This window comes from Alternaria rosae, assembly GCF_020736505.1.
Source record: "Alternaria rosae strain MPI-PUGE-AT-0040 chromosome Unknown BKA58scaffold_11, whole genome shotgun sequence".
NCBI classification, from domain to species: Eukaryota; Fungi; Ascomycota; class Dothideomycetes; order Pleosporales; family Pleosporaceae; genus Alternaria; species Alternaria rosae.
Window position 1 is genome coordinate 869,298 of NW_025763580.1, and position 11,835 is coordinate 881,132.

At 51.8% G+C, this 11,835-nt stretch overlaps 5 protein-coding genes across 5 annotated transcripts; 3 read left to right on the forward strand and 2 right to left on the reverse strand.

Moving 5' to 3' along the window:
* Positions 1-591: 591 nt before the first annotated feature.
* BKA58DRAFT_449623 (uncharacterized protein) lies at positions 592-1,320 on the forward strand (the record flags this gene model as incomplete). The annotated part of the gene is made up of 3 exons (XM_046174319.1): positions 592-1,105; positions 1,154-1,213; positions 1,265-1,320. The coding sequence occupies 3 exons, from the start codon at positions 592-594 to the stop codon at positions 1,318-1,320; spliced, it is 630 nt and encodes a 209-aa protein (XP_046021007.1).
* Positions 1,321-2,587: 1,267 nt separating this feature from the next.
* On the forward strand, positions 2,588-5,291 carry BKA58DRAFT_393679 (uncharacterized protein). Its single transcript, XM_046171113.1, has 2 exons — positions 2,588-2,627; positions 2,821-5,291. Exons 1-2 carry the CDS (start codon positions 2,618-2,620, stop codon positions 5,181-5,183), a joined length of 2,373 nt encoding a protein of 790 aa, XP_046021008.1. The 5' UTR covers positions 2,588-2,617; the 3' UTR covers positions 5,184-5,291.
* Positions 5,271-7,351, reverse strand: BKA58DRAFT_54634 (cytochrome P450). Its single transcript, XM_046175500.1, has 4 exons — positions 7,053-7,351; positions 6,769-6,993; positions 5,567-6,633; positions 5,271-5,511 (listed from the first exon to the last, which is right to left on the reverse strand). Exons 1-4 carry the CDS (start codon positions 7,143-7,145, stop codon positions 5,358-5,360), a joined length of 1,539 nt encoding a protein of 512 aa, XP_046021009.1. The 5' UTR covers positions 7,146-7,351; the 3' UTR covers positions 5,271-5,357.
* Positions 7,352-8,105: 754 nt separating this feature from the next.
* Positions 8,106-9,310, forward strand: BKA58DRAFT_54653 (mitochondrial genome maintenance protein MGM101). The gene is made up of 2 exons (XM_046175501.1): positions 8,106-8,840; positions 8,901-9,310. Exons 1-2 carry the CDS (start codon positions 8,185-8,187, stop codon positions 9,169-9,171), a joined length of 927 nt encoding a protein of 308 aa, XP_046021010.1. The 5' UTR covers positions 8,106-8,184; the 3' UTR covers positions 9,172-9,310.
* Positions 9,247-10,836, reverse strand: BKA58DRAFT_54662 (TB2/DP1, HVA22 family-domain-containing protein). The gene is made up of 2 exons (XM_046175502.1): positions 10,633-10,836; positions 9,247-10,461 (listed from the first exon to the last, which is right to left on the reverse strand). Exons 1-2 carry the CDS (start codon positions 10,659-10,661, stop codon positions 9,450-9,452), a joined length of 1,041 nt encoding a protein of 346 aa, XP_046021011.1. The 5' UTR covers positions 10,662-10,836; the 3' UTR covers positions 9,247-9,449.
* Between the last annotated feature and the right edge of the window lie 999 nt (positions 10,837-11,835).

Genomic DNA, 11,835 nt, shown 5'->3' on the forward strand with positions numbered 1-11,835 from the left:
TGCCATTACGCTCCTGCTTCTCGCCGAGTCTCCTATCGTTGGCTTTGGTGTCGCGCCTTCCGCGATAAGTCACCGGCTCCCTCGATGTCCAACCGCGATTGCTCGTTTCGCAAGCACATGGTGTTGATTTGTCCGTCACCCAGCAAATTCGAAGTCTTCCTTGCACGACACACGACCACAAGCAGCAAACTCAAATGCTCGTTCGAATTATGAGATCCCTCGTTTCCCGCGCTGTTTCGAGCACACATTAAGATCGCCGAATCTCCTGACTACCTCGCCGACAATGCGCTCCTTCACTCCGCTATATGCTCTCTCACTTTGGCAGTGAGAGGCTTTGATCGAACGTCACCTGGACTTTGAGTAAAGGTCAAGGTGACCGCTGAGTATAACCACCTTGGTTGTATAAGTAACTAGTTTCGAGCGGGCTTATCGTCCTTTCTTTCTATACACCACTGCTACAAGAAGAGATATCACTATGATATACTTTAATTCCTAGTAAGTTCTCTTGAAGACACTGGCTGTTGTTTACTTTGCTAACTGTGTAGCAGAATTTATATATGCTACTCTCCAACCATCCAGATTAAAGAAAAGATGTCTGCCGCCGCCAAATCCTCTCCTCCTCCTCCTCCTCCTCCTCCTCCTCCTCCTCCTCCTCCTCCTCCTCCTTCTCCTCCTCCTCCTCCCCCTGGCGGCAAGTCCGTCGACAAGAATACTAGTCACAGTACTTCTTCGTACCCCAACCTCAAGATCCCCCTTTCCGGAGACGGAAGCACTCCCCAGTCCGCCGCCTGGTCAGGAGTCATGTTCCAACCCCCAAGTATCACCAAGAACTATGTAGTCGACGGCGTTGGCCTCTTCCCTCGCTACCGCCGTACTCGTGTCGATGAAGCGCGCGACTTTGCTCGCCTGTCGTATACAATCCTCGACGGTGAGACCTACGAGATCATCCCCGAGTCTCAGATCCCTCCCGGCCCCCTTGGTAACCCGTCGATGCCACCCGCTGCGGGTATCGTAGCTCAGATGCAGGAGATTTTCGCGCACGAGAACGCTCTTGCTACGGGTTCGGGGCCAGCAACTGATGCTTACAACGCGCTTCAGGCTCACCGTGAGTTTGATGTATCCCTCTCGCGTTATCATGGTTGACACTGTGTAGACGGCGACGCGTTTGTAGACGACAACTTCAATACTGGTAACTCATCGGAAGACGCTGCTGGTAAGTCCGTTCAATGATATACTGGACGACCTCATACTAATCACTCCTCAGAATCTTCTTCCGCTTCGTCTGACGACTGCTCTGATAGTGCCTCCTCTACAAATTAGGACATGGTTGTCGGGTCCGCGCTCTAACTTCGAAGCAAGGCCAAGAGTCTTTACATAACAATTTTCACTACCATCCTTCTGGATTCTATGAATTCGAATAGACTGGAGTACTCTCCATGTTTTCTCTTTCGATGGTAGACATTGCATGGCATCACGGCGTTGGTAGATAACCCTTGGATAGAAGAGGATAACATATGGAATAGAGAGTCGAACTCCGTCTTCACACGGCAACCGAATGAGACTATGGCCTGTGGAAAGATGACATGATATCCTTGGGTTTCCTCTTACATCAAATCCGATCAAAATGTGCGTACTACTAAGAGAAAACAGACGTTGTGTGACATGATGCGATTCTATTGTGTAATTCCACCAACGAGCCAACGTATCGTTTACATCCACTGCGGTACCTTACCACCCGCCTTGCTTTATCTTTGGCGTCCTCCCGTTCCGCAGGTCTTAGTAGGTTACTACCCTCACATACATACATCGATCTCGTTAAATTACACTGTGCTTTAGTAGTTGTACAAACTTGTAAAAGCTTATGCAATAGCTAGAGAGATCTAACAAACGTGCATGGACGCCTCTTATCTTTGCTCTTCTATCGTCAAGCAAGGAAAGCGCATTGCTGTAAGAGAAGCCGCGTGCATCTCTATCGCAGCATTCGTGTAGCGCATCCTCTCAAGTACACCCGCAAACCATAGCAAAAGCATGCTGCTTGCTTTGTACCTCTGCAGCTGTACTTGTGGCCTACGCATAGACAAAAACGAGTGCTGATAGCCCTCACCTCACACAGCCATGGCCAGGAAAAAGGCAAAAAAGATGTCGCAATTAATTGGCGGTACTGGGAACTGTAGACATGTTAGGAATGTCTCAGGACCACCAATGAGGGAATGAACGTACTCGAACCCAGGCTGGCGCGGATCTGGATCGGGACACTAAGTGTCCGCCAGCCACAACGCGACGTCATACCACTAGACCATACCACGATAGGGTCGTTAGTACGGTGATACGAGGAGTGGCTTGGAAAGCTGCTTACCCGAAGTGATTCGTTTTGATGGAGAAACGAAGAAAAATTGCAAATATGATGACGTTAAAAAACGTGGGTACGGCCATCACTCCCGTAGTCAAGTCTCCCATTGGCATCTGAACCAGAGGTCTGACAGTAAAATCTGGACGCGATGGCGGGGTCAAAAGGTCTGTGCTCGCCACTAATGGTGGGGCTGGTTCTCAGGACGCGTCTGACTTGCTCTTTCTTTACCCAATCAGTCAACCACCACAGAACACCTGAGTGCTCGAAATGTCCATAGGTATGTGATTGGAAGTGCTCTCCAGCCTCGGCTACGCGTTAAAAGAACGTGACTCTTCCAGCTTTTCCGTGAGTTCATCGACATTGAAGACTGCTAGAGCTCTGCATAATAAAGACCGCTTGGAGCTAGTACTGCATTTGGCGATTTTACCTGCGTCTTCAACGAGAGTGGACTCCACTAACGCTCGCATCAGAGCACTCATCACCCCGGCAGTCGCGAGGCAAGCCGCGCAAGTCGTATCGCGTCGAGGACAAATACTCGTTCCTTGATGAAGACGAGGACGGCTCTGCGCCCTCTGGCACACAGACACCAGCACCTGGAAACGGCGATGATGACGACGGTGATGACTTCATGCCAGATGCCCAAGAGGAAGAGGCTGAATATGAAGAAGAGGATGATGATGTGGTAGTGGAACAAGATGACTCGGCGGAAGAGCAGGTCAATTCCGACGAAAGTCCTGCACCAACTCCAAAACGCAATGCGCGTGCATCAAACGTCGTCCCCGCTACCCCAGACGTCCCTCCCAAACGACGGTACAATGATTCCCGATACAAGGACATGGCAGACAACATACCATCACCCGTCATATTCGCCAAAGGTGGCGGCGTCAAAGTACGTGTCGTCGATGCCGATACCCAATTACGGACGCGAGGTATTCCCGATTTCGACAAGATTGGTGGTCATGAGCCACGACTGAAAAACCTGTTTGGTCCAGATAGACATCATCTTAGACCAGTGCTTGAATCGAGGGACCATTGGTTTCCACAAGAAACTTTTCCTATCCGGAGTTATAAGAAGAACAAACCTGATGACGCTGAGGTGGGTAGCCTGAGGAGAAGCTTCTTCGAAACCGAAGGCGCGAGAGAGAAAGAAAATGAAGTGTTAAGAACATGGTATGCCAGTACCGGAAAGTCTGCTTTTGCAAGAGCGCAGATGACGAATATATTGACTGCGGATGAAGCAAGACAGTACATGATAACCCCAGGATCGGAAAGTATGAACGTATTGGCTGGACCGGTAAACACTCCCCAAGTCAACACCTTGGCAAAAGGCTCATACATGAACATCGCGAAACCCTTCCCGGGAGATCAAGAGCGACGCGGCTGGCTTTTTAACCTTGGCTCCTGGGTGCAAGATGCTCAATGGGCGACGAACGAAGATTCCATTACCCAATATCTTGCTGTTGCCGTCGAGCAGAGACCTACCGGTGGCAACCAGCCAAAGCCACTGGAGCAGCCAAAAGCGCCTGCATTCAACTCTACTGAGCCATTCCCTGCGTCGGTTCAGATATGGTCGTTTGAAGCCGACGATGTAGGCGACTTGGATGCATCGAAGGAGCCGCGACTGGAGCTGGTCATCTGCACAGACTGGGGTGCACCAAAACATCTTCGGTGGTGCCCGGTAGCTGCTACGGATATGACTGAAGAGACGAACGACGCAAGTAGCAGGCATGTAGGTATGCTTGCAGGTATCTGGTCCGATGGACGAGTGCGTGTCCTAGACATATCCGCACCTCCTCAGGCCGATACACACACTCCTACGTATCTTCATGTTTCGCGCGCAGCCTTCGAAGTGTCGTTCCCGCAAACAGTACCTTCATGCTTACACTGGCTATCGGGACATACACTCGCGGTGGCGACTGCAGCAGGCACTGTAGGCATCTGGTCTTTGAACCGCCCAGGCACACTCAGGTCACCTGACGCCACACGTCAAAGCCCCAGACCCTGGTTCTATCAGCAATTAGCAGACACATACATCCTGACCATATCCTCAGGATGGCCATCCAACCCGCAATTCTTGTCTATCAGCACCGCAGATGGTTTTGCGCGTCTCTTCGACCTGCGGAGCCCGAACGCCGACACTACTGCTTCGATACGAGGCCGCACACTCTGTTTAACGCAAGCATGGCACGAGCATACACAATCCTTCGTCATGCCTGATGAACACTACATACTAAGACACACACCCATCCGTCGCTACTACCACAACCTCTACAGCATGCGATTAGAAAACAGCATCACACGCGTCGCGACAAGCCCTGTACACCCCGGCGTTCTCATCGGCGGAGTCGATGGAGACATCCAAGCCAGCAACCCTATCATGCGTATTACAAACTACAAAATCATGCCATGGCAGCAAAAATGGTTTGTCCACGAGTGGAGAGGACCCGTGGACCGGATGCTAGTCAAGCCTGCTCAGGATGGAGATGTCACTATGGCTGAAGGCGGGCCAGTTGAGCAGCCTGGCAACGACAGCGTACCCGAATTGCAAGCTGGCGAGCCAGCTGATGGAACCAAGAAGGTGCCACAAGAAGTACTCTCGCAACCTCTCGTCCGCATCACCGAAGGCTACAAGGCTGGCCAAACAGGCATTGCGCACAGTACATCTGCGAATGCGACGAAGAGGGGCAATCCAGAGGTGGGAAGGTCAATCAGTATTTTTGAAGAGCTGACCGCTATCACAGCGCTCGCTTGGAACCCGAACCTGAAATTCGGCACGTGGGCTGTTGCGGGTATGGCGTCGGGGTTGTTGCGCGTGGAAGACGTTGGTATCTAGGAAGGAGAGGTAGAGCTGCTCTTGCGGTATTAGCAGCTCAGAAAATGAGACAGAGTGGCTAGGGGCTGTTTGGACCAAATCACTGTGCGAATTCGAGAGAACGACGCGAAGGCTTCTATAAAATACATTGCATTGCTCCACCAACTCCTTAATCTAATCCGACTACGACGCTATCTAATTCACAGCCTTGAGTTTGCAGATCAAAGGATGTTTCTCCCAGAGGATGAATGTTTTCTGCTCAATCCAATCGCGGCTCTCGGGGCAGAGCTCAAGATCGAAGTTGTAGAAGACTTTGGCGGCAAGCAGGCGCATCTCGTGGTATGCCATGCTAAGTCAACTGTTAGCTTACTATAATCGGGCATGCGAAACCAGAGCCAACTTACTTCTTGCCAACACAATCCCTCGAGCCAACAGAGAACGGCTGAAGACAGTGCTTCTCATCGCTATCAAACTCGGAATCGCCCAACCATCTCTGCGGAAGGAACTCCAAAGGCTTCTTGAAATTCTTGTCGGACGTGTACATGGCATGTTGCGGGATCGAAACAATAGTGCCAGGTGGTACGTATTGGCCTACAACGGTACTGCCGTCTTGCGGTGTGAGACGCGGGAGTCCAAGAGGAACGGGCGGGTAGAGACGGAAAGCTTCTTTAATACAGGCAGCTAGGTAGGGTAACGCAGCGAGTCGCTCCATGGTCATGTCAGCGTCGCTGTCGAACGCGCTGCGGATCTCGTTGTTCAGCTTCTCCATGCAGTCTGGGTTGCGCAGGAGCAGGTATGTCATGCCTGAAACTAGCGTTGCTGTTGTTTCCGTTCCGGCGATCATGAAGAGGGCGGAGTTTGCGTCCATTTCGCCTCGGGTCAGGCCTCGTCCTTCCTTTTGGCTTAGCACCAGATCCCATAAATCGACCCCCTCGCTATTGAGGCCTTTTTCAAGGCGCTTTGTGACGCGCGTCACGGAGTGGTTGAAATGGTTCACCCGCTTCTGGTTGAAAGACTCGGGTAGGCATCTCTTGAATGCCTGCCAAAACCAGGGATACGACATTAGGATGCCGAAGTACGATTGAACCTTCAGACTGCCAAAGATGATGCTGACCCAGGGGTCGTATTCAGCATTGTCGAGCATATGCAATGGTTCACCAAAGGTCAGATCACCCATGACATCGAAGGTGGTGAAGTTGTACATCCTGACCATGTCGATCTTCTCGTTTGGATCCTTTTCGATGGTGTTCCTCAAGACAGAGACAAGTTTGTCAACGTACTTGACGAAGAGGGGTTCTTGTTGTTTCAAGGCTCGATCCGAGAACGCGGGTGTGAAGATTTTGCGCTGACGACTGTGATCTTGGTCGGACGAGACGACGAGGCTGATTGCACCGTTCTGTGGTGTGGCGTATTTGGACCAGGCCTTATGAGGAACATGTCCTACCGTGCCTTTCGAACCATGACCGTAGATCTGGCAGGTGGTTAGTCGGCGTTGAAGAATGCATGCTTTGCCGAACATCCAAGTAGGCAGCAAAGAGTTCCAATTCGAACGTGGAACATCGATTGCGCATTCAGATGAATCTGTATCAAGGTACGCAAAACTTACATCTTTCCAGGAATTTGGATCCGTGAAACTCAGTTCGTCGTGGTTGATACGGACAACATGCCCATACTTTCGATGTAGGTCTTGGAAGACTTTGTCTCGTGTTCCTTGCCAGGCAGCAATGTGGTATGGAATTCGTGTCGCAGCGTAAAGTTTAGGTCCAGGAAAGTGTCGGAGAGGATGGAAGTATATGCGGTAGATGGCTCTAGCGATGAAGCGGAGAACCAGCTATATCAAATTAGCAGCTTTCACTCTGATAAGATTCAGCGATACAAGGCAGAACTTACAAAACCAATTAAAGTGCCAAAGATATGCGGTATCGAGGCGTTGTTGAAGACTTTCGCGAGCCCTGAGGAACCGTTCGCCGAGGTTGGAGACATGATGCTTAGACTTCAGCCACTGCACGATGGTCCATATGAAGGGCACGCGCAAGCTTTAAGTACAGACGAAACGCAAGTACTACAATTCGTCGCACTAAAAGGAACGGAGTAGGTTGGCGCGTGCCACGCCGAGACGGGCCACTGGCCTGTTCACCTAGTGTCGTTGACGTTGGTAGCCAGGCACCCAGTATTAAGTGATGGGCTGTAGTAGCCCAAATGCCCCACCTAATGAGGTATTTGAAGCGACTCGACCATCCGACGGGAGGATATGTCCTACGATCATCTCCGGCTAATCAGGATCATTAAGTTCACCAAGCACGCACTCCCTCGGAGGGTCGGAAATAAGGTCTGGCAGCTGACTGTGGGGTTGAGCACAGCTTTTAGGTGTCGTACATCCAGGCGCAACGTGACATATGAAGCCTGCCAACCTTGGAAATGTGTTTCAGAGTGTGGCAGGTTCCCACAGGACACTTTCGTCCGTTCAAGACTCGACTGTCCCATCGCTCGGAGAATTAAGTTTGTACTCTGCATACGTAGCTGTGGGGAAATCGGGTGATCAGCATGGGTACCCTTTCGGACCTTCGAATCGCTATCGCATACGCATTCGGAGAAGGCCAGTGGCAGATCTGTACACCTCGTTAGAAGCCATTCCCAAAGTGCACATTCGAACATCGCAATCGAGCACATATTGCGAGAAATGTTAGTAGCAGCGACGTGCCGTCATCCAGCCACCGTTATCGATTGCATGAACCACCAACGTAAACAACCATGGGTACTCGCGAAAAGAGTTCAAGCAAGAGCGCGATGCCCAGAAGTAGTCATCATCTAGAAGTGTGTAAAATTAATGCAAATCAACATGATTCGCCCGTGGGAATGATGGAGTTCAGTGACGAACTAGTCTGGGCTGCAATCGACGTAGTGCGGCGCACCGCCTTCACATGCGCAGTCTTGGCCCGTGCACCTATCGGTCGTGACTTCGCGTTGAGGCGTTTCTGTGACAAGAACAACAAATCGACCCCGCCCACCCTTGCACGTCACAATGGCAGCGATCCCCGCACGCAGAGGCGTATCCGCCCTGCTCTCGGCCTCGTCACCCAGAACAGCCTCAATTGCCAATCAGATACAGCAACGGAGCTTCTCTTCATCCCCCATCTTCGCCGCATACGCGACCGCACCAAGACCAGCAGCGACAAGCACGACTAGCACAACCGGTACCTCCACAGCCGCGAAACCAACGACCACAACATCGACCGCAGCGAAACCTGCAACCACAGCTACCACACAGCGAACAGTCCAACCGCAGTTTGTCGCCAAAGAACCGCCCGTACCAACAACACGTAATGCCACAGCAGAGACCGCAGCGTCAGCAGCCCGTAAACAACGTTCGCTGACCGACGGACTCTCCGATGCCCCACCAGAGCTCGAAGGCGTACCAGCGATAGACTGGACTCGGTCATACCACGGTCTTGGCTCTGTATCTTTCACACCGGAACAAGGAGAATTGCTGCTTGCGCCCATTACACAGGATGACGTGGAAGTGAAGCCCGATGGTATCATATATCTACCTGAGATCAAGTACAGGCGGATATTGAACAAGGCGTTTGGACCTGGAGGCTGGGGACTCGCACCCAGAGGCGAGAGTATTGTCACGGGAAAGTTGGTGACGAGGGAGTATGGACTTATTGTGCAGGGACGGTATGTTGCTCTCCTTACCCTTTGAATACTTCAGCCAACTTCATTCTAACAAAACTCTAGTCTCGTCTCCATCGCCCGTGGCGAACAACAATACTTCGACCCCGACGGCATCCCCACTGCGACCGAAGGCTGCAAATCAAATGCCCTGATGCGATGTTGCAAAGACCTTGGTATTGCGTCTGAACTCTGGGATCCGCGCTTCATTCGGGAGTTTACGAATAAGATGACAAAGGAAGTGTGGGTGGAGCATACGAGCACGAAAAAGAAGAGGAAGATTGTGCTGAGGAAGGACGATACAGCCAAGTATCCGTACAAAGAGGTGAAGTTGTAGATGTGCTCTGAGTTACGTTGGGGAGCATATGGCTGGAAGGCGATAGACCCAATCTTAGATGTCTCAGGCGTAGAACCCGCACACAGCCAGATGTGGGTGTATACTATGTTGTAACATCACCAGGACAACAAGTCCTACTCATACTCATGAATTGGGATACCAAATATACACAGCTTCAGTGTACCTGTGAAGCCTAGCAGAATGCCATCTACTATCTTGCCCAAACGCCGTGAAACATCACCATCATATCCCCGATTTTGTTCTCCAGGGATATTCTCCTAGCGGTCGCCTAGATCGAAACCAGAAGTTCTTGATCTGTTCCTCACATCACTTGGCTCCCTTCCATATGCCAGAGGATCGTCCCGAGGGAGTTCCTGACGCTGCCAGTTCCACGGCATCCAGCCACTGCTTGTCCTTCGACCAAGTGCGGGTGGTGTGAGGGGGTACGGTGGTCGGTCGGAGCCCGAGCTCAGCTCGTCGCGCTCGATCCTGTCGAATTCCGCTTCGCTCCTGTTGCGGGAGAGGCTACCAGAGAGACTTCCAGTACTCCTGTTGACTTCGTGATATCTGCTTCCGCCTGTTTGCTGTGTGCGGATGTTTTCTTGCTCGCGGTCGAATGCCTGCAGGAGGGTCTCGAGGCGCTGGCGTTGTGACGCAACGTAGTCGAGTCGGTCGTTGTTGTTGCGGATGGAGTCTGGGACGAGGTTCCCGGCGCCGCGGCTCAGATCTGAGGCTTGCGCATCTCGAGTGCCTGCGCTACCAGCACCGTAAAGTGCGCTGGCTCCGCTGAGTGCCTGGTTGACAAGCCCGTATAGATCGTTGCTGCCCCTCGCCGACGGCATCTGGAACCTGCTCATGAGGTTTTGTGCGTATGTTTGTCCTTCAGGTCTTGGTGACTGCGGCTTTCCAGGTGCGAAGCCCAGAACGTTCACCTTGACCCACTCGATGCCCATCTCGACATATGCCATGCCTGCCGACTTGGCACGATCATGACTTTGTGTAATGAACTCGTCGATTTCTCGCTCATGGTGGTAAAGGAAAGGCTCCATGTACTCCTGGTACAGGTAGTTTGCGCCCTGCGAACCGGGCAGGATCAAGTAAAGGTGTGCGAAGAAACGAATCCATGAGTAGAAAGGCACCCAGCTGAGAATGAAGTCGAAGGTGTTTTCTACGGCGGTGAAAGCGGAGAGGACGACGAAGTAGATCAGCCAAGGTGCGAGAAGGGCTGGGTCGGAGGTGTGAAGAGCTTTGTAGGAGGCGAAGATAGGGAAGAAGACGGTGGTTGCAACGCTATCGCCATATTAGCTAGATGCTCTGCAAACACATCGCAGCAAAAAGAAAATACTGCATATTGCAGTCATGCGAGCTTCAAGAAAGCCAGCGGCGAGCTCACGATAGCTCGTCAGGCCCAAAGTTTGTTGGAGAATTGACAGCTGCAGGCGGGGGCGGGGTAATACTTACGTCAAACCGTCGGCGACAAAGCCGAACATGATTGCAGTCGTTGAGCGTCTTCTTTGGGTGGAGGTGTTTAGGTGAGAGATGCAGGCCCAGGACCTACAGGTAGCGAAAGCTCAAGCCTCACGGATACGCGGGCGGAGGTGTGGAGTGGCTCAGGCTGATGATCCATCCGATGTACGTCAGTCGTCAGTCGGCGGTCAAGAGCGGCGCGCTATCCACTTTCGGTCCTTTGTGTGTGAGCTTCCGAACGTCAGCTGCTGCGAAGAGAGTCTAATCGCGATCCTAAGAATTATAACCAGGGATATGGGTCTCTCACATTTACTAGCTATACGCGGGTGCCCAGCATTCTGCTGTTGGTAGTTGCGGTTGCGACTTCCCCATTGAACTCACGTCGCGAACGCGTGTCAACCAGATCATAGCAGCTACCACTACCACTCCAAAATATGGTCTCTTTTTCGGACTCCATCTCTTCATATCGCCCTATATTCACCACTGCTTTGATTTGCTTCGATACCTTTCGCTTGGCTGTCTTCAGCCGTGTTCTGGTGCCCTGATAACAGGCAGTAGCTGCGAGTAGCCGCGATAGCATCATCACGATACTGTCTCTTCTCTAGCGACTGCACGATGCAGCTACTATATCATTCTCTTTTTCGAAGATTGGATAAACAAAGATGCCGCAGGTTTAGCGAAGGTTCGGCTCGTCTACATATCTAATCGCGCTCTGAATCTTGTCGCGGTCATTCATCGTTTCACGCGCCTACGTCCGATACTTGTACCGCGTCTACAATATTCGCCTTACAAACATCCGAAATGGCAGGCCGGGGAAACTACCAAGACGCTTCTTATGCTGCCATGGCGCCAAGATACCGCTTATCAGAGCTCTACGCTCGATAACAGCTCCGCACCCCGCGTTTGCGGCCGTTGTCGCGGTTGACATCATCCCGTTCCTCTCTAAACCGCGGACGAAGAAGCTATCGTGAACAATGGAATGCGGCAAGGGTTACGTAAAACGGCTATCTTCTCCCCCGATATCATACTATGTCTATTAGTATGCAACGGTCTTCTTGGCTTGTGCTTGTAGTTCCTCTACCGCGAGTAATACTCCAGTGAAACGTCTCCAATGGACCTCTAGAAGACATGACTTCTTGGCTTCGCCAGGAGACAACATCCCGTCTACCTCGAAGCGAGGGAAGTAGAAGGCCGAAC